General features: G+C 47.6%; 1 protein-coding gene across 7 annotated transcripts in view; it reads right to left on the reverse strand.

Annotated features, from left to right (window-relative positions):
* LOC137632978 (uncharacterized) overlaps nucleotides 1-22,097 on the reverse strand; it is a 129,323-nt gene that overhangs the window by 57,082 nt on the left and 50,144 nt on the right. For all 7 annotated transcript variants that reach the window (XM_068365123.1, XM_068365120.1, XM_068365122.1 and 4 more), the window contains exons 2-3: nucleotides 525-702; nucleotides 288-357 (exon numbers count right to left, since the gene is read on the reverse strand). In XM_068365123.1, coding sequence (XP_068221224.1) covers nucleotides 288-357; nucleotides 525-702 — 248 coding nt within the window. The remainder of the gene's footprint in view (nucleotides 1-287; nucleotides 358-524; nucleotides 703-22,097) is intronic.

Here is a 22,097-nt window from a genome sequence, read left to right on the forward strand (position 1 = left end):
AGGAATTCTGATAAGTTGATATATAAACTGAATTAAGGAACTTAACGTCTGAAACTGAAGTGGTTGTCAAAAGTATACATGGAATTACCTTCATTATAAATTATCTATGGTCTGAATAACTTCAAAAATGCTAACAAACAGCTATACCTTGAAAGCAGACAAACTGATACACCTTACTAAAACTGTCAAGAATATAGAGTAAATACAGTACTGTATTTACAATAATAATTTTTCACCTTGATGCATACTGTAATTAACTAATACTGTGGAAGAGTAATCATTCCTACCTTTCCCATGAAGAATATAGCCACGGAGTTCACATATTGCTTTCCACCCATCTTCCTCATAGGCCATATGCTGCAATATTACAAGAAAAATCAGAAAAGTGCATGCTCTTAAGTTTATACAAGTATACATTTCTGTGAATCAATTTATAAACAATCATCTGACACAAAGATTTTCATTTCAACATTCAAAATTACATAATACAATCTAGAGATCTAACACTTAAATACTACACTCACCACAAATCCATAGAATTTGCCAGCCATGACAACTGCTTCGATGACCGGGCCATATTGCGAAAACAGATAATGGAGATCTTCTTTCGTTGCTGCTCCAGCTAAGTTTCCACAGAATATCTTAAACGTTTTGTGGACTTCACCCACAGGCATTCTGGGAGAGGGAAGATGGGGTACTGGCCTGAAATTTAATACCAAAAATCAGCATTAATTTTTTTCTATATATACCGGTAAATTATTTTCTTTTATATCTTTTTTAAGGGAAGTATAGTAATTAGCTTTACAATAACATTATCCCTTCCAACCTATTTCTTGTACTCCAGCTACATGCATTTCTACACCCTGACAGCCTCCACTATTTACATGACACAACCCATCCCAGAGGTTTTCTATAAACAGTATATGTAATCTTTAACCCTCAGGATCCAATTATGCACTTTGGTCTCATATGTTCATATAACCAAAAGTGTTTAGAAAATTGATTCATATTTATCATGAAAATTTTAGTGTTTTTTATCTTTACTTCCTTGTTAGTGAGGGAGGAAGTCCCTGAAGTGGCCAGAGTGTCCTGCTGATCCTTAACTAGGAATAACCATGACCGGTCCTGATAACGAGCAAGGTCGTGGCATTCTAAAATTCCATGACCCATGGAATTCCAAATGTGTCATGGCCCAAAGAGAAAGGTAAAGTGTAATCTGTGTAAAACAGCCAAAGATATATGATTGAAGGATTTGTTGCAAAATGGTAAAACACAGCTACCCTAAATGGGGTGCTTACCTGCATGAGTGCCTATCAATGATAAAGTGAAAACAGGAAGAGACAAAAGGAGGGTTACATTCAATTCTCAATCTGTGAATGTAACTAAAAATGCAACAAAAGGCTAATGACCTGTAGGAGTGTGAATCTCTAAAGAAATTATTGGGCAGCCAAAACAGGTCCCATAAAACAAGGTCTCATCCTTCAGATAGCGGGTGGTAAAAGTAGTCGGCCATCTCCAGACTCTCATGCTGAGTACCTGTGCAGAAAGCTAGGGTTGCAGCAATATCAAAGCTATCATGTGCTTTCAGAGAGGCCCCAGCAGACGCTTCTCCTAAAGATTTACGTGCTTTCATAATTTAGCAACCAAAAAGAAATTGTGTTTTTGGTTATTTTCTTTGTGCTACGTCCAGTACTATAGAATTAGGAGTACCCAGTCAACAATGATTAGTCCTTTTTCAAGTAAAGACAGATCACTCTGACAAAACATAGTAGCAAACTATCCAAATCATCAATACCTCCTTGACTGAGGAAATGGAGGAATTAAACCGATAGTCATTAACAGACGGATTTTGGGTCTCTGCTATAAAATCAGGTGCAAATGAATGACAAATCTTTTTATCCCTCAATGGGTGAACCAAGATAATATTGACCACCCTCTTAAAGGGTGTTTGGATAAGGTGGAAAACAGTCTTCAGTGTGGTCTCTATCCGTAGCCTCGAGGCAGATTTACATCCCCAAATGTTTCGTCGAACCTGCTTGTCAAACGGTTCGTAACTCCTGGTTGACTAACGGTTCAAAGAGGTGACAGACAGACAGTCAAATCAATCGTACAACAAACCTCTGTACGATTCGTGTTGTTTGTGAAGCAAAGTTACCACTGCCTCTTGAACAGGACGATTTGATTGCCATTGGCTTACCAGTGGCACTAGTTAGAAAAAAAAAAAAAAGATGAAGGACTGGTTGTTAAAAAGATATCCACTTTCACACAAAAACTTGCTTGCCGATTATATTTATGAATAGATGAAGAAACATGCATTGATCTTTCGAGATACATCAATGAGAAAGGCTATTACTCCACAGTGCAGATCAAGTTCTTTAAATATGCCCTGAAAAGCTCCTACCCCCTTGTTTCTGGCTATTTTATTAGAATATTACTTAGATTTAACTTTCCATAAGGCTAGATGATCTCCAAGTTTCTATGAATTGCAGTAAGACATACCTCCCTCTCGTTCCTCTTTCCAACAATATCCTCCATAATTAAGGCCTAGATTGATTTGTTCTCTCATTGGTTTGAAGCAGAACTGAGGTTCGGTGTTCAACGTGCATTCACAAATGTAAACGATTTGTGGACAAGCTTGGAATGGTCACATCACTGCCATTTCCTTGATTATCGACTCAGGTGCTGAAAGAGGCTGGCTGTTGACTAATGCAATAACTAGGAACAACCTGAGCTATATACACTACGTCTGGATCATGAGGTAGTGGATTAGGATAAGCTCCCTCTGGAACATAAAAGCTCCACAGGAGGAAGAAATGTTGACGACCTAGCTGTGCTAAGAGAATTCTCAGAATCTGAGATTTGATTGTTCATCTGAACTAAGATATCACGAGCTTGATGAGATCAAAGAATATAAAATATAGCACATGCTTTGGAGTTCTGGGAAGAACCCATCAGTGAGTGTCTTCCAAAAACAGAAGACGGAGGGGCCTCAGCAAGGCTGTTAATACGTCTAACAACATAAATTTCATAAAAAAGGAGCCTTCACTGAGCCTGAAGTTGGGACTTCCAGGGGGGGCCCATCAGTCACCCCTGAAGTTCTGCCTCAGTAGGAAACTCGGAAGAATCATCAATAATTACGTACCTGGAGATTGCTCTAGATCCAGACTCTGTTGAAGTCGGCTGCTGCTTAGGTGCTGTCCCAAGATTCTTGTCCTTCTCAGAGAAGTCTTTAAGCTCACACCAACATCTCTGGCATATAAGCTAGAGACTGACGGAGAATGAAGAGAATTGAAACTAGTATCTTGTTCCACTGAAATAGGATCATAATATGATGGAGGAAGGGAAGGTTTAACTTCTTTCTCAACTGGAAGATGAGAAAATTCCATCATCTTCAACCTACGGTATGTTCCCTGTGAAATAGTTCAGCTTTTCTGAAGCTGCAACCAAGGAATCAGGTCTATGTCCATGAACTTTGTAAAGCGATGGAGGAGAACTGGGTCTCAAATACTTAGGGGCTGACGAAGCTCGTTGCTGAGGTTGGGAAGCAGGTGAAAGAACCTGCAGAAATGGAGAATAAGGTTCCTCTAGACGTTTCCTACCACTAGGTTGAGGTAAGTCCTCCCTCCAACACTGAGGAATCTTTTCTAAGGTCTACATGAAAAGACCAATAAGGCACTGAAGGACAGTTGCCACCCTTCAAAGGGACTACTGGAGCAGAGGGAGAAATCCTAAGCAAGGCTGAGCCTCCGGCCCAATAAATCACAATGATTAGAGCAGGGGGGACTCGCAACGTGGTGTGTTCAGGATGCCTATATAATAGCAAATTCACCTGTGGGAGGGAGAACATGGGGACTGTTGGCAGGACTGTTAGACACATAATTAAGCTAGTACTGTAAAAGCAACCCCACATTGTGATAATTGATGCTGATAACTATGCAAAACTACTGTACTTCCCTATCAGGGGAGGGTGGGCCTGTGGGATCTTTAGGGGTAGCAAGGAGGTCCGAAAACATTAAGATCTGAAGGGAGATATGTTCCCAAATAAAAGGATGGAGGCATATGAGGGCGTATAGACAAAGAATGTCGGGTAGTAAAGGTTAGGGGTATGCTGGGGAGAGTTGCGGTCCCCACACACACAAGAAATACTCCTTGATCTCCTACATTAAGATATAAAAAGTTGCTCGTACAAACTGAGCATGCACTATCGGCAATTGGAACAAATGTAGATGCTATAGGATCCATGCACATCCTCCAGTGCATTATCAGCGGTTGAAACAAAAGCAGATGCTAAAGCATCTATCTCAAAGGGAGAAATCTGTCTCAGGATTGAGGGTAGGAGCAACCACGTCTGCAAAGTCAAAAAACACTTGAACACCGAACTTCATTATTGGGTCTTGAGGGAACTACGATAACGATAGATCATACAAGGGAAGCTTGGGGTCCAAAAGCAAAGGCATAAGCTTCGTATTCTCTGTTGAAGTTACCGAAGGAGAACGATCATGTTTAGCCTGCATTCTGAGACCACTGACCTCCCATTGGGAAGGTGACCACTTCCCCCAAACTATACAAGGGGAATTCACAGAATATCTATATCCTCTGCATAACAGACAAAGGGAGCAAGGACTGACTACAATAAGGCTCATGAATGTGCAGCAAGGGCAACCCTATACACCGGGGGATGTGCACATTGTCACTTGTTTCATATTCATACTTAAGATAAAGTGAAAAACACTAAGTACTGAGGATGATTGATATCAGTAACCGACATGATGGGGATCAAGAAGCAGAGTGAGATTTCAGCCATAAGCACTAACACTTCAAGTTCAAGTAGAGGGTCAGTGATGCTCCCATACCAGATTGCCAAACCCTTGATAATTCTTCAACTGGCTGTAACAAGCTGCACCAAAACTAACCCAATTAAATGAAGTTTGTATATGCGTAAGAACAAACGGCCTTGCTGGCTTTGTACGTACAGTACATTGTTCTGAAGGCTGCTGCCATTTTTACAATAGATACATCATAACCAAAGTGCATGCACATAATCTGACTAACACCAGTGTACTGTATATTGTAAGTACTGTATAGTAGGAAAGAAAACAAGGTGTCAAAATATTTGGAGGCGCATGCAAGGGCTCTAATGAAGTTATAGGATACCCATGTATGAATATAAAGAGGTCCCACCTAACTTAACATAGAGAAGCACTATCACTGGAAAACATGACAAATTCGAAGATAATTTGTATTTTTCCTAACCATACAAACCTTAGCTATTTACAAAGGGTTACCTTTTAGCGTAGCTGAAATGGCGAGCCATTAGAATTTAACGAGGGTGTATTACCCCCGCGCTAGTTAGCGGGGGGTAGGGGAGTGGTAGATAGCTACCCCTCCTCCCCCTCACACACAGGTGACTACTCACTTTCACTTAGAGGTAGGACTTGTCTTGGGGGACAGGGCTGGCGGGCAAATATGTGTAAATAGCTAAGGTTTGTATGGTTAGGAAAAATACAAATTATCTTCGAATGTCATTTATTCCGTAACCGAAATACAAACCACGCTATTTACAAAGGGTGACTTACCCCTTAGGAAGGGTGGAAAGTCCCCAGCCATACTGGCTTTGGCTTTACCCGGGGACTCAGAATCCGAGTGAGTCGCACTCGAGAAAAGGAGTCCCTGCACCTCACAAGTTCCTTGCTCCGCAAGGAACCATGTGGCCTACGTAAGCTTGTGTGTGAAGGAAGAAGTGTGACCCGTCCTAGGCAGTTGACCTGGAGTTCCAGAAGTAACTCTGGGTTAGGACGTTCCCAATACCACCTCGTCAGGGTATGGGGGACGCGACAGTATTGACTCAATACTCGGAACACAAGGAAGCATGGTTTACCTGCAGAGGTTCGAGGTCAGCTATGCAGAGACCAGGATGCTGCTTCCCCGTAGAGGGGATGATGAAGAAAGAAGTAAGGGCCAGACATACTTCTTTCGTTCATGCAGACTAAAACCTGATAACAATGCCCTCAACCTTCTGCTACCTGTCCAAAAAGGAGCCTGAGGTTAGACCAGCTGTTGTGTAGCCACCACAGAGCGATAGAAAACGTATCAAGACTCCTGTGGGTCACGCCCTGCAGGAAGCGGGCTGCGAAGGTCATTAGACGCTTCCAGACTCCAGCTTATAGCACCTGCGTCACAGAGTAGTATTACTCGAAGGCGAGGGACATTGCGATGTATCCAACATCGTGCTGTAGGGCGATGTGACGGGGGAGGGTCTGGAGACAGGTCGAGATGAATGTCCTTGAGTCCGGGCTGAAGAGGTATACTGGTGACTCTCCCCCATGTCCTCCTTGTGTTCCCAAATCGGCTGCCACTGAGGACAAACTGCAGCTGTTCCCAGCGCTAACCTCTCGATTCTTTTACTGGCAAGAAAGAGAAGGTCTTGGGACATCAGATACAGAATGGAGACTCGAAATCTTGAAAGAATCGGACCGAAGGGCCGGGACCCCCAGATTCTGAGTCTAGCCAACAACTCAGGAGCGAGCCTGAATGTTGCCTTCCCCTCTTCCTTAGAAAGGGGGGAGTCGTAAGAGACCAAGAAGATTGCTTACACACTGGCCGTGGCCAGAGTGAGCAGGAGACCCAAGGCGGAATACAATCCGAGGCCTGTCGTAAAGGGTCTTGAGAAGATCTCTTAAAGGACTAAAAGTCCGAGCCATGCTCCAAGTTGGAGGTCTTCCTCCGACTAGGGCAGGGACGATTGTAGCTTCGCATGAGCGAGGATAGATCCAGCGGGCAGGAAAAAGTTATTCCTTTAAGCCTGAAGGTCAGGGAAAGGCTGAGCGACAGGCTTCATTGACGAGAGCAGAAAGGAGTTTCCTCCCGCCGAAAGGCAATAAGACCGTTATTGCTGGAGAAGAAGCCTCAAGGGAAGAGGTATATCTCCCACGGCACCAACCACCTTAGACTTCACTTTGCCTGGGAGACCCCTGTGGATGACTATCGCAGATGACGCGACCTCCGTACCGCGACTGTAGCGGGTTGTCTCTTCTTGAGGAGGAAGCGTAGTGTCTCCAGGCATGAAGCCGAAGCGACGCCCCGGTTCGGTAGAGATGTCGCAGAGTGGTTGCTTGAGTAATCTGCGCCGTGGGAGAAGCTCTCCCGGGAGTTCCGTCAGGGGAAGCAGAGGGTCCAGAAACCATTCTGCGCATAGTCCCAGTGGAGCTCTCCCATTGAAAGGTTGACAGACAACCTGGTCTTGTTGAGACCCATTGACCACAGACAAAAAGGAGGGAAGACGCAGGCGTCGAAGTTGTCCCACCATCACCGGAATGCATCTTGCCAGAGTCTCGGGGTCTGAGACTGGGGGGAAGAATAGCGGAAGATTGAGGTTCCAAGCTGTCGCGATCAGGTCCCCCAGACCAGCACTTGCTGGTTACCCAAGGTCAAAGACCCCCAGGTACACTCTCTCTACGAGGCTCTGCTCGGATAGTCTGAGAGAACATTCCCCTGCCTGGAATGAGAGAGCCGATGGTGGTATTGAGAGAATCTCAATCATCCCGGTATCTCTACTGCAAGATGTGAAGGTGTGAAAATGCGTCCCCTGCTGGTTAGAATACGCCAGAATCATGAAGTCGACGCGCACGGGGCGACTCGGCAGGAGCTGTAGGATCTGTAGAGGGGCCAGACTAAGGCCCCTAAGCCTGCCTGAATGATGGAGAGGTATCCTTCAGGTCTTGACCATAGGCCTGGACCGGAACATGCCCCCCCCCCCTTTCCTTTGACGAGTCCGAGAACCGCATCAAGAATGTGGGGAAAGGACGAGAATATCCACTACCATCAAGAGGCTCCATAGGTCAACACCCATTGCAGGTCTAATAGTTCCGCTGGTCCCATAGGGGCCAGGGAGTCCGGTTAAACATTGCCTGAAGCCACCGGAACTTGGATCGCCCCACATGGAACTTATCCTGAGGCGACCGTTCGGACTATAGACGGGTCAATGAGGACAGGAGAACTAGGAAACGTTCCAAGGTAGGGCTGAAAGCTCTGCTTGACTGAGAACAGGTACTGCGACTCTCCTCAGTCTTGCCACAGTCAACCAAAAGGAAGGCTCGGAGGATGTGGTAACAGAATCTGGCGTCCCCAGGTGGTCACCCATCCAAGTACCGACGTTGCTTAACCTCGCTGGACGGACGAGAAGCGAGGTTTCCAACGTGGTAAGGCCGTTGACTCAATATCATGGCCAGATACTCCAGATGTTGAGGCAGAGGAAGAGAAGGCTCCAAGCAAAATACCATGAGCCCATACTCATGGTAAGCATCCGGAAGCTTGTCCCGGCGCTGAAGAAGGTCGAACCCGAGCCTACTGGAGTCGACCAGCCCTCCAAACAGCAGAGGAGGCGGAAGCCTACACCTGAGCGGCCAAGAGGAAGGCAGGGAGAGTTCTCTGGGGAAACAAACCTGCTATGCCACGGCGGGATAGCCACACTGCATCATAAGCAGGAATACTTGCAGTCTAGGCTGAATTCCACGAGCACCCTGGAAGATGGATGGAATGGAAACTGAAAGTACCCGTCCTTCCGATCCAGGGTTTAAGGAGTCCTGTCGCCTCGTTACCAGTCTGATCGATTCTGCTGGTCTACGCTGGCCGAAGTTTGTTCGACAAACTTGATCAGGGCTGAGAGGTCGACTACGGACATCCCCTCTCAGATCCTTCCTTACAAGAAAGGATCGACTGAGGGGGCCGGGGGTGAAGCCGTCGATGATCCTAAGGAAGACCTTCGCCTAAGGTATGGATCATTCTGCCCAACCGGGCAACTCTGCTGACGCTATGGCATAGAGGTTCAGAGACACTGAATTCGCTGACAGACACGGCAGGCGCGATATCCTTGGCCAATCACAGAGATTGTGCGGGAATGGGCATCGGGAAGCTGTCATTCGGATGAGTAACCTTAAGCATCCTCCCAGCGAAAAACCTGCAATCCTAGAGTTCGTGAACTCCTTTTAGGACTATGCCCCCCCGGGGGAGTCTCCCGTGCCATCTGTTCCTGACAGGAGGAAACTGCAATTGGACACCTTGTCCCAGTTGTCGTAGCCGATAACTTAGGCCGACGTGGTTGAAAGAAAAGGGCGCTGGAGCCCTGCAGAGTCTGGAAGAAAGCGCCTTGGAGGAGTGAAACCGGAAGTCGATTTCCTCCGCACAGCAACTGTCTAAGTCTCTGTCCTTGGGCACAAACAAACTCTTCTCAAGGATGGAAGGGTGTCTGAGGTCGTCGACCTCCACAGATGAGACACCCGAAGGAAGCCCTCAGTCAGCGCGTCCAGATGGTACAACATCGAGCTTGTCCGCAAGTTAGATACTTAACGACGAAAGGCCAAGGTGCCTGAGCTCGAGAGGAGGAAAGTACCCCTGATCTTCCTGTAGCTTCCTTGAACCAAACCTCGGGCCGTAACCGAGGAGGGAAAGAACCTGGTAAGCTCCCAGAGGAAGAGGTAAGCAGTCACCCCTTGTCCGATGGAGAAATCTCGAACGGAAAGCCCCCCCCCGCCAAAAATCCTTCCAGGGAATGACCGGGAAGGGCTAACCCAGGTTCAGGAAAGAGGAGTGTTGCTCAGATCTCCCTTAAGTTTCTCCTATTCTTGCAAGTGCCATGCTCTGCGTTTACGGGGTGAGGCCGTGTTCTGGAAATACGCTCCAGAAGAACTCGCCAGGCTGGCAATGCTGCGAAAACCCCATTGGGAATCGTGGTCGCAATCGCCCTGGAGCTCGCGCGACGGAAAATCAAAGATTTTCGCGTGGGCGAACGTGGAAGCGCCCATGCGCGGTAACGCATACGAAGGTGAACGAAGGAGCGCAGAAGGAGGGCGAGCGTGGTAGGAAGGGCGAGAGCTGGTGGTCGGCGAGCGATAACCCATAGACGAGCAATGGATACTGCAAGAAATAAGCCGACGTTTGTGCGAAGAAACACTGTAGGTTCGCGCGACGGAACACCATCCGTCCGCGCGATGGAAAAACCGTGGGTTCGCGCGTGGGTGAACATTGGAGAGCATGGGCGCGGACGCGCATGAGCGTAGACGTACAGGCACGTGGGCGCGCGGGCGACTATGTAATTATGTAATTTAATAATGAATGAACACTAAAGAAAGAACGAAAACCCCGAAAGGAATCGTTCTACAAGCTGAAAAACAACTACAATTAGATTCATAACTAATTGAGACAAACGTACGGCGTAGCGACCCCCCCCACACGGAAAGGAAGCTACAAGGGCGTAGTAACACGTAGTAAAAGGGTGAACGACCTCAAGAGAGAGAGAGAGAGTAACACGTAGTAAAAGGGTGAACGACCTCAAGAGAGAGAGAGAGAGAGAAAGACATAAGTCAAACTCGATCGCCACCCATAAAATCACGCCGTGGTGGCCTAACTGCCGAGGACTCCACGAAGATATCGTACACTACACACACAAATCTGAAAAGGAAACTTACTTATTTCTATACTCAAATATATATACAAACATGAAAACATGTTTACATATATATTGAGTAAATGAAAAGTAAGCGATTAAGTAAAGACAAAAACAATGGCTGCCAAGAGAGGACCAAGACAGAGACGTCTGACACAGTCCGAGCCAAAAGTGAAAGTGGGTAGTCACCTGTGTGTGAGGGGGAGGAGGGGTAGCTAGCTACCACTCCCCTACCCCCCCCCCCTAACTAGCGCGGGGGTAATACACCCTCGTTAAATTCTAATGGCTCGCCATTTCAGCTACGCTAAAAGGTAACTCTTTGTAAATAGCGTGGTTTGTATTTCGGTTACGGAACAAATTACAATTACCTACTTAAACACAACCAAACCACCAACATTCCTAATTTTCTCCTATTTCTGTTCATATATCTAGGCAGAAATTGTACTAATCATGTTAAAAATAATGTCATCTGTATACAGAACGCATCCAGTACTATGGTATAACGTGAAAAATAGGCAACAATCACAAACTGAGCATGTAATGAAAAACCCAGACATGCTTCCACTGTGAAGGTTTGGAAGAAACTAAAATAGCCAACATGAAAAAACCTCGGCTGAAAACAATACAGTAAATGCTGTATTGATATATCGGTCCATCTTTACAAGTGAACTTGCACGGATAGCAATTAGGCAAGCAGAACCAGGCAACTTGAATATCTTAAATTGATTCCAATGGCACTGTTCAGCCAGTTCCTTTTGCTCTGTCTGAATAGTCTCATTTGGATCAAACTTCAGTTCCTCACTCCTGCAGAATGGCAATCTTCATGGACACAACACACACTACCAGCAAGGAAGTGAGAAGAAAGCACTCAATAATAACCCCACACCATGTGCGACACAATAGTTAGAAAATAAAAGCAAATTTCCAGAGGCCGGCTACACTTCTGTATCTTCTAAACAGCTGAAGTATAAAATAGGAATTTAGCCTACAATAGGCGTATGTCTGCACTTAGTATTAAAAAGAAACGGTATATGCCTGACGTGAGAATAAATAGACGTCAAGCTTATGGCAAAACTAGTTTAGTTATGACAGCCTGTACAAAATGACCAAATTCATGTTTCATGTTTATAAAAACATCGAGCCTAGCCTAATATAAAAGAGAACATTAGCTAAGAAATTTAATGCTACCTAACAAAACTTAGCTACTTCAAAGACAAGAGCTAAACCTAAACCTGGTTTGACAGTTAATTGCATGAGTCCCCGGAATCTTAACTAGCCTAGCCAACATCATCAAAAAATTCAGGGAAACTGATAGGAAGGGTGGAAAAAAAATTGTCTATTGTAGAACAACATTCAGTAACTTAACATAAATATTTGGAAGCTTGTAACTGGTTTGAAAAGACAGGTAATGATTACAGTACAGTATGTCATAAAAAAATGACAAATTCGTAGATAATTTGTATTTTTCGTAACCATACAAACCTTAGCTATTTAATTAGGGTATTACTCTCGGCGTAGCTGAAATGACGAGCCATTAGATTTTTAACGAGGTTTTACTTAGGGGAGGGGTAGCTAGCTACCCCTCCCCCCCCCAATCACACACCGGTGAGTAGCTCACTTTACTTAGAGGGGGACAGGGCTGGCAGGCAAGTTTGATTAAATAGCCAAGGTTTGTATGGTTAGGAAAAATACAAATTATCTACGAATTGGTCATTTGTTCCGTAACCGAAATACAAACGACGCTATTTAATTAAGGTGACTTAACCCTTAGGTAGGGTGGTAAGTCCCGGCCATACTGGCTTTGGCTTTTGCCCGGGGACTCAGATACTGAGTGTGTAGAACTCAAGATAAGGGGTCCCTGCACCTCGCAAGTGCCTTGCTCTGCAAGGACCGCGGCCTACGTAAGCTAGTGTGTGAAGGAGTGAAGTGTGACTCGTCCTAGGAAGTTAACCTGGAGTCCTTTAGATGGAAATCTAGGTTAGGACGTTCCCAATACCACCTCGTAAGGGTATGGGGACGTGACAGTATTAACTTAATACTAGGAACACAAGGAAACATGGTTTACCTGCAGTGGTTTGAGGTCAGCTGTGCAGAGAACCCAGGATGCTGCTTTCCCCAAGAGAGGGGAGAATGAAGAAAAGAATAAGGGCCAGGCATACCTTATCATTCATGCAGACTAAAACCGGATAACAATGCCCTCAACATTTTGCTACTTGTCCATTAAGGAGCCTGAGATTTAAACCAGCTGTTGTGCAGCCACCGCAAGGCCGATAGAGAACGTATCGAGCCTCCTGTGGGTCACGTCTTGCAGGTAGTGGGCTGTGAAGGTTGTTTGACGCTTCCACACCCTTGCTTGTAGAACCTGCGTCACAGAGTAATTTCTCTTAAATGCCAGGGACGTAGCGATGCCCCTGACATCATGTGCCCTAGGGCGACGTGACTGAGGAGGGTCAGGATTCAGGGAATGGTGGATAACCCTGCGAATCCAAGCTGAGATTGTATTCTTAGTGACCCTCCTCTTCGTCCTTCCTGTGCTCACGAACAATGCTTGCACCCGAGGACGAATTGCAGCTGTTCTCTTAAGTTAGAGCCTCAGACTCTTTACTGGGCACAGTAGGAGATGGTCTGGGTCATCTGTTACAGAACGGAGACTCGAAATCCGGAAGGAGTCGAACCGTGGGTCCGGAACTACTGGATTCTGAGTCTTAGCTACAAACTCAGGGACGAATCTGAACGTTACCTCCCCCCATCCCCTTGAATGGGCGATGTTATACGAGAGACCATGAAGTTCGCTGACTCGCTTGGCCGAGGCTAGAGCAAGCAGGAACACCGTCTTCCAAGTCAGGTGGCGATCAGAGGCCTGGTGTAATGGTTCGAAAGGAGGTCTCTTAAGAGACCTGAGGACTCGAACCACGTTCCATGGAGGAGGTCTCACTTCCAACTGGGGGCAGGTAAGTTCATAACTTCGTATGAGTAGAGAAAGTTCCAGCGAAGAGGAAATGTCCATTCCTTTGAGCCTGAAGGCAAGACTTAAGGCTGAGCGAAAGCCTTTCACTGCCGAGACTGAAAGACTCATTTCTTCCCGCAAATACAAGAGAAACTCCGCTATTGCTGGAATAGTGGCATCGAGGGGAGAGATACCCCTTCCACGACACCAACCACAGAAGACTCTCCATTTTGCCTGGTAGACCCCTGCGGATGACTTTCGCAGGTGTCGAGACATCCTTTCCGCAACTTGTTGCGAAAAGCCTCTCTCTGTGAGGAGAGGCTGGATAGTCTCCAGGCGTGAAGTCGTAGCGATGCTACGGCTTTGTGGAAGATGTTGGCATGTGGTTGTCTGAGTAGCTCGTGTCGAGGAGGAAGTTCTCTCGGGAGTTCCGTCAGGAGCTGCAGAAGGTCCGGGAACCACTCTGCGTGATGCTATAGCAGAGCTATTAAAGTCATCGAAAGGTTGACCGATATTCTGGTCTTGTTGAGTACCCTTCTCATTTCTCATCAGACAGAACGGGGGAAAGGCGTAGACGTCGATGTTGTCCCACCGTTGTTGAAAGGCATCTTGCCAGAGTGCCTTGGGGTCCGGGACTGGGAAGCACTACACCGGGAGCTTGAAATTCAAGGCCGTCGCGAACAGATCCACCGTCAGGGAACCCCACAAAGTCAGGACTTTGTTGGCTACTGTACTAGACGATCCAAAGACCAATCGGTACTTACTATCTGAGATGCCCTGCTCAGACTGTCGGCGAGCACATTCCTCTTGCCTGGAATGAAGCGAGCTGATGGTGGAATCGAGTGGACTTCGGTCCATCTCAGTATCTCTACTGCAAGATGGGATAGCTGCTGTGAAAAGGTACCTCCCTGCTTGTTGATGTAAGCCACTACCGTGGTGTTGTCGCTCATCACCACCAGACCCGCCAGGTACTGTTGGAACTGCTGAAGTGCCAGATACACGGCCTTCATTTCTAGCAGGTTTATGTGGAGGCAATTTTCTTATTCTGACCATAGGCCTGAGGTCCTGTGGTTCAGAACGTGGGACCCCCACCCTTTTTTTGAAGCGTCCGAAAAAAGCATCAAATCCGGGGGGAGGACGAGAAGATCCACTCTTTCGTAGGTTTTCCTCTGTCAACCACCACTGAAGATCCGCCCGTTCCGCAGGACCCATTGGGCCCAAGATGTCCGGGGAATCGTGTCCTTGATTCCACCGGGACTTGAGTCGCCATTGCAGGGATCTCATCCTGAGGTGACCATTTGGAACTAGACAGGCCAGAGAAGAAAGGTGACCGAGGAGACGTAACCACGATTGGGCTGGAAGTTCTTCTCGTCTGAGGAAAGGAACTGCAACCCTCCTCAGCCTTGCTATCCTGTCGTCTGATGGGAAGGCTTTGTGAAGATTGGTGTCCAAGATCATGCCTAGATATACCAGTCGTTGAGTTGGAAGCAGAGAAGACTTCTCGAGATTTACCATGATCCCAAGATCTTGGCAAAGTCCCAGAAGCTTGTCTCGGTGTCGAAGAAGAGTCGACTCCGAGTCTGCCAGGATCAGCCAGTCGTCCAGATAGCGGAGGAGACGGATGCCAATCCTGTGTGCCCACGAAGAAATCAGTGTGAGCACCCTGGTGAATACCTGAGGTGCTGTGGAGAGACCGAAACACAGCACATTGAACTGGTAAATCTTGTTGTCTAGGCTGAATCTTAAGTACAGGTACTTTCTTGAAGACGGATGGACTGGGATCTGGAGTACACGTCCTTCAGGTCCAGTGTACACATGAAGTCTTGTGGTCTCACCGCAAGTCTGACCGTGTCCGCCGTCTCCATGCTGAACGGGGTTTGTTTAACATACCTGTTCAGGGCTGAGAGGTCGATGACTGGTCTCCAGCCTCCAGACGCCTTCTTTACAAGAAAGAGTTGACTGAAGAAGCCTGGGGAACCGTCAACGACCTCCTGGAGAGCGCCCTTCTTTAACATAGTCTGGACTTCTGCCCGTAGGGCTTGGCCCCTTGCCGATCCCATGGCAAAGGAGCTCAACGACACTGAATCCGCTGTCAGGGGATATCCCTGACCGATTACGGAAATCGTCCAGGAATCGGCCCCGAGTTGCTGCCACCTGACTGCGCAACTTTGAAGGCATCCCCCCACTGGTGGACATGCAGGGGGACTGCCAATCCTAGCGTTAGCGGCCTCGGCCGCTCCCTCTAGGATTCTTTCCTCCCCTGGATGATTTTTTTGCCTTTCCTGTCTTTGACAGGAAAGGGCTTCGACACCGTTGCCTTCTGCTGCCACAGCCGGTTTCGTTGTCTTAGACGGGCGAGGTTGTTGAGGTGCCGGAGGTTTATAGGGCTTTGATGTAAGAGCCCTATGAAGGAGGGAGTCCTGGTTGGACTTCCTCCACCTCTCGGCTGCCTGTTCCAAGTCTTTAGGCTCGAACAGGTTCTTCCCTAGAAGGGAAGAATGTCTGAGCCTACTGACCTCGACGGTTGGGACCTTCGCGTGGAACCTCTCTGCCACCGCATCACGACGTTTCAGGATTGAGTTGGCCCACAAGTTCGAGACTTGGTGGGCCAGAAACTCAATGGTGCGGGTGCCCAAGAGGAGGAAGGTCTCCAGGGCCTTCCTAGTGCTCTCCTTAGACAAATCTTCAAATCGCAACAGGATGCCAAGAGATCCCATCCAGATGTCAAGCCACGAAGTAGCCTGCATGGCACACTTCGCAACCTTCTCCTGGCTTATGATCTCAGTCGCCGAGAAAGTCACTTGCCGGCTAGAGAGTCTCTCAAGAGGGACTCCCTTGGTAAGCTCTTCCACAGAGTGGTGCAGGGGAAGAGCTAAACAAGCCTCCTCCATGATCTCGAAGTACCTTCTCTGTTGGACGCGAGGAGGCGGGAGGAGTTTGTTGCCAGCCGTTCCACGGCGGCTGGAGGAGGCGAGCTCGGAGAGCTGGCCCTCGACCTTATCCCTGGCACTCTTCATCCCTTGGGACCAGGGCAAAGCTGCACTGGCCTTAGCGGGTTTCTGAGTGCCAAAGACTCGGTCCAGGACCGTGTCTTTGCCCTCACGAGGAGGAATCTCAGAATCGGGAATCAGGGTCAGGACTTGCCAGAAGGCATGCTCTGACTCTTGTGACTCCCCTCCTGGAGAACTGGCAGCGAAGTCTCCCGTCCCCAAAGGCTCTTCTTGGGGGGACATGTGGACGTTCTCCACGGGTCTTGTAGGTTCAGGACGGATCCTTGAGGATGACTTGGGGACTGTCTTGGAATCCTTGGGTTCCCTCCTGGGAGGAATACAGGACTCCAACAATAACGTCTGAGGGCTCTCTATCACACCGTTGGCCCCTGCAGAACGGACATAAGGTGTGAGGGTCCGTTTCGACCGCCGACATATATGTACCACAAGGGCGGTCAGGTAATCCGGGGCACTTCCGCATAATGGTAGAGGCCAACTTCCAAGCACACACTGCAAAGAAAAAGCAAAAAAGATTAATGCTGTCAATAAGCGAGGGTGGGATCAGACACGTCTGTTCATCACCCGAGCCAAAAGCAAAGTGAGCTACTCACCGGTGTGTGAGGATCTCCCCTACCCCCTCGCTGGTAAACCCTCGTTAAAAATCTAATGGCTCGTCATTTCAGCTACGCCGAAAGTAATACCCTAATTAAATTGCGTGGTTTGTATTTCGGTTACGGAACAAACAGAACAGGTGGCAAAAACAAACGCAAGCACCGCATGACCAATAACTCGTCATCAGTCTCCCAAATGTTAGAGTAAGAATTAGCCTTCACATTTTAATTAACCAACATATTTTTCTTGGGTAAAACGTGAAAAATGTTATTTTTATTAGTAAAATAAATTTTTGAATATACTTACCCGATAATCATGTAGCTGTCAACTCCGTTGCCCGACAGAATTCTATGGAGGGATACGCCAGCTATCACAATACTAGAAGGGGGTGTACTTACCAGCGCCACCTGTGGCCAGGTACTCAAGTACTTCTTGTTGACACCTCCTCAATTATTCCTCGGTCCACTGGTTCTCTATGGGGAGGAAGGGAGGGTCGATTAAATCATGATTATCGGGTAAGTATATTCAAAAATTTAATTTACTAATAAAAATAACATTTTTCAATATTAAACTTACCCGATAATCATGTAGCTGATTCACACCCAGGGGGGTGGGTGAAAACCAGTGTACAAGATTAAAGGATAGCTAAGTATCCCATATTTCATATAACAGTTATCTCAAATAACAATGAAATAATAAGTACCTGGTAAGGAAGTCGAATTGAACCGTTACTCTGCCTCTTTTTTAAGTTCGTCTTCCTTACTGAGCGCAGCGTTCCTCTTGGAGGCTGAATCAACCCAAAGGTGCCAAAGTATATGGGGTTGCAACCCCTACTAAAGGACCTCTACAAAACCTCTAACCCAGGCGCTTCTCAAGAATGAATAGACCACCCGCCAAATCAAAAGGATGCGGAAGGCTTCTTAGCCTACCGTAACAACCATAAAAACAACAAAAAGCATTCAAGAGAAAGGTTAAAAAAGGTTATGGGATTAAGGGAATGTAGTGGTTGAGCCCTCACCTACTACTGCACTCGCTGCTACGAATGGTCCCAGGGTGTAGCAGTTCTCGTAAAGAGACTGGACATCTTTAAGATAAAATGATGCAAACACTGACTTGCTCCTCCAATAGGTTGCATCCATTATACTCTGCAGAGAACGGTTTTTATTAAAGGCCATCGAAGTAGCTACGGCTCTTACTTCGTGGGTCCTTACCTTCAGCAATGCAAGGTCTTCCTCCTTTAAGTGAGAGTGGGCTTCTCTAATCAGAAGCCTTATATAATATGAAACCCCATTCTTGGACATGGGCCTCGAAGGTTTCTTGATGGCACACCATAAGGCTTCTGACTGTCCTCGAAGAGGTTTAGACCTCTTAAGATAAAATTTGAGAGCTCTGACAGGGCAAAGAACTCTCTCTAGTTCGTTACCTACCATGTTGGAGAGGCTAGGTATTTCAAACGATCTAGGCCAAGGACGTGAAGGAAGTTCGTTCTTTGCTAGGAATCCGAGCTGAAAAGAACATGTTGCAGATTCGGTCGTGAAACCAATGTTCTTGCTGAAGGCATGAACCTCACTGACTCTCTTAGCTGTTGCAAGGCAGACGAGAAAAAGAGTCTTGAGGGTAAGGTCCTTGAAGGAAGCTGACTGGAGAGGTTCGAACCTAGGTGACATAAGGAACCTTAAGACTACGTCTAGGTTCCAGCCTGGAGTGGATAGACGACGCTCTTTAGACGTCTCAAAAGACTTAAGAATGTCTTGAAGGTCCTTGTTGGAAGAAAGGTCCAAACCTCTGTGGCGGAGAACTGAAGCCAACATACTCCTATACCCTTTAATCGTAGGGGCTGAAAGGGATCTCTCATTCCTAAGATGTAGAAGGAAGTCAGCTATTTGGGTCACAGAGGTATTGGTAGAGGATATTGAATTGGCTCTACACCAGCTTCGGAAGACCTCCCACTTAGACTGGTACACTCTACGAGTGGAAACCCTTCTCGCTCTGGCAATCGCACTGGCTGCCTCCTTCGAAAAGCCTCTAGCTCTAGCGAATCTTTCGACAGTCTGAAGGCAGTCAGCCGAAGAGCGTGGAGGTTTGGGTGCAACCTGTCTACATGAGGTTGACGTAGAAGGTCCACTCTTAGAGGTAGAGTCCTGGGGATGTCGACTAGCCATTGAAGTACCTCTGTGAACCATTCTCTTGCAGGCCAAAGGGGAGCAACCAGCGTCAGCCGTGTCCCTTCGTGCGAGATGAATTTCTGCAGAACTTTGTTTATTATCTTGAACGGTGGGAATGCGTACAGGTCGAGATGGGACCAGTTCAGTAGAAAAGCATCCACATGAACTGCTGCAGGGTCTGGAACAGGGGAACAGTACAGCGGAAGTCTCTTGGTCATGGAGGTGGCAAACAGATCTATGGTAGGTTGACCCCACAAGGTCCAAAGTCTGTTGCACACACTCTTGTGGAGGGTCCATTCCGTGGGAATGACCTGATTCCTTCTGCTTAGGCGATCTGCTGAGACGTTCATATCGCCCTGAATGAACCTCGTGACCAGAGTGAGGTTTAGACCTCTTGACCAAATGAGGAGGTCCCTTGCGATCTCGTATAGGTTCCTCGAATGGGTCCCTCCTTGCTTGGAGATGTAAGCCAAGGCTGTGGTATTGTCTGAGTTCACCTCCACCACTTTGCCTAGCAGGAGGGACTTGAAGTTCAACAGGGCTAAATGAACTGCTAGTAGCTCCTTGCAGTTGATGTGGAGTAATCGCTGTTCTTCGTTCCACGTTCCCGAGCATTCCCGTCCGTTCAAGGTCGCACCCCAGCCCGAGTCCGATGCATCTGAGAAGAGATGAAGATTGGGGGTCTGAATAGCCAACGATAGACCCTCCCTGAGAAGGAGGTTGTGCTTCCACCACAGGAGAGTGGTCTTCATCTCTTGGGTGATTGGGATAGAGACTGCTTCGAGAGTCGAACCCTTGTCCCAATGAGCTGCAAGATGGAATTGAAGAGGGCGGAGGTGGAGTCTCCCTAGCTCGACGAACAGGGCCAGTGATGAAAGGGTCCCTGTGAGACTCATCCACTGTCTCACCGAGCAACTGCTCCTCTTCAGCATGCTCATGATGCACTCTAGGGCTTGGCTTATCCTGGGGGCCGATGGAAAAGCCCGAAAATCCTGACTCCGAATCTCCATTCCCAGGTACACAATGGATTGGGAGGGAATGAGTTGAGACTTTTCTATGTTGACTAATAGACCCAGTTCTCTAATTAAGTCTAAAGTCCAATTGAGATTCTCCAGACAGCGACGACTCGTGGAGGCTCTCAACAGCCAGTCGTCTAAGTAGAGGGAGGCTCTGATGTCCGATAAGTGTAGGAATTTTGCTATATTCCTCATCAGATGAGTAAAGACCATAGGAGCTGTGCTTAGGCCAAAACACAGGGCTTGGAATTGGTAGACAACCTTTCCGAAAACGAATCTCAGGAAAGGTTGGGAGTCTGGATGAATAGGAACGTGAAAGTAGGCATCTTTCAAGTCCAACGAGACCATCCAGTCCTCCTGCCTGACCGCTGCTAAGACCGACTTCGTCGTCTCCATCGTGAACGTCTGCTTGGTGACATACGCGTTGAGCGCGCTGACGTCCAGCACCGGTCTCCAACCCCCTGTCTTCTTGGCCACAAGAAAGAGACGGTTGTAGAAGCCCGGGGATTGATGGTCCCGGACTATAACCACTGCCTTCTTCTGCACAAGTAGCGACACCTCCTGGTGCAATGCTAGCCTCTTGTCCTCTTCTTTGTAGTTGGGAGAGAGGTTGATGGGCGATGTGGTCAGAGGTGGTTTGAGGCAGAATGGAATCCTGTAACCGTTCCTCAGCCAACTGACAGACTGGGCGTCTGCACCTCTCTTCTCCCAGGCTCGCCAGAAGATCTTGAGTCTGGCTCCTACTGCTGTCTGGAGATGCGGAGAGTCAGTTTTTTCCTTTAGATGTCCTGGAGCCTTTCCTGGACTTGCTCCTGTAAGAGTCTGGACGGGAGCTTCCTCGGCTGGGGGCTCTACCACGAAAGGGCGGTATGAACCTCGTAGCAGGGGTATCAACCACTGGGGAGCGATAAGTCTTGGGGACTGAGGTAGCAACCTTAGACTTACGAGCCGATGAGGCAACAAGATCGTGTGTGTCCTTTTGTATCAGGGCAGCAGACAAGTCCTTAACCAGCTCTTCGGGGAAGAGGAACTTCGAGAGCGGAGCAAAAAGGAGTTGTGACCTTTGGCAAGGTGTAATGCTGGAGGAAAGAAAGGTACACAGCTGTTCCCTTTTCTTCAAAACCCCTGATACAAACATCGACGCAAGCTCACCCGATCCATCCCTAATGGCCTTATCCATGCAGGACATTAATAACATAGCAGAATCCTTGTCCGCAGGAGAGGTCTTCTTGCTGAGGGCCCCCAGGCACCAGTCAAGAAAGTTGAACATCTCAAATGCTCTAAACAGTCCTTTCAGTAAGTGATCCAGGTCTGAGAAGGTCCAGCAAACCTTAGAACGCCTCATTGCAGTTCTCCGAGGCGAGTCTACCAGACTTGAGAAGTCAGCCTGGGCAGAGGCAGGTACTCCCAAGCCTGGTGCTTCTCCTGTGGCATACCAAACGCTCGCTTTCGAAGTGAGCTTAGTCGGCGGGAACATGAAAGAAGTTTTGCCAAGGTGTTGCTTAGTCTGCAGCCACTCCCCTAAGATCCTTAATGCTCTCTTAGAGGACCTTGCTAGGACTAGCTTAGTATAGGAGGACTTAGCTTGTTGTACGCCCAGCGAAAACTCAGATGGCGGAGAGCGGGGAATAGCAGAGACAAAGTGGTCTGGGTAAACCTCCCTAAGCAGAGCCAAGACCTTACGAAAGTCAATAGACTGTGGAGAAGGCTTGGATTCATCCACGTCTGACGAGGGATCCAGGTGTGCCTCCTCATCATCAGACGCCTCATCGCCAGAGTGTAGCGAAGATATTGGACAAGAATGCTGAACAGCAGAGTCAGAACGAGTAGGAACAATATTAGTGGTTTCCTCTTCAAGTAACTGTTGAGGGAAAACCTGAGGCTCAGACTGCAAAGGCTGAATAACAGACAAAGCAGAAGGAAGGC

Source organism: Palaemon carinicauda, chromosome 42 (assembly GCF_036898095.1).
Source record: "Palaemon carinicauda isolate YSFRI2023 chromosome 42, ASM3689809v2, whole genome shotgun sequence".
NCBI classification, from domain to species: domain Eukaryota; kingdom Metazoa; phylum Arthropoda; class Malacostraca; order Decapoda; family Palaemonidae; genus Palaemon; species Palaemon carinicauda.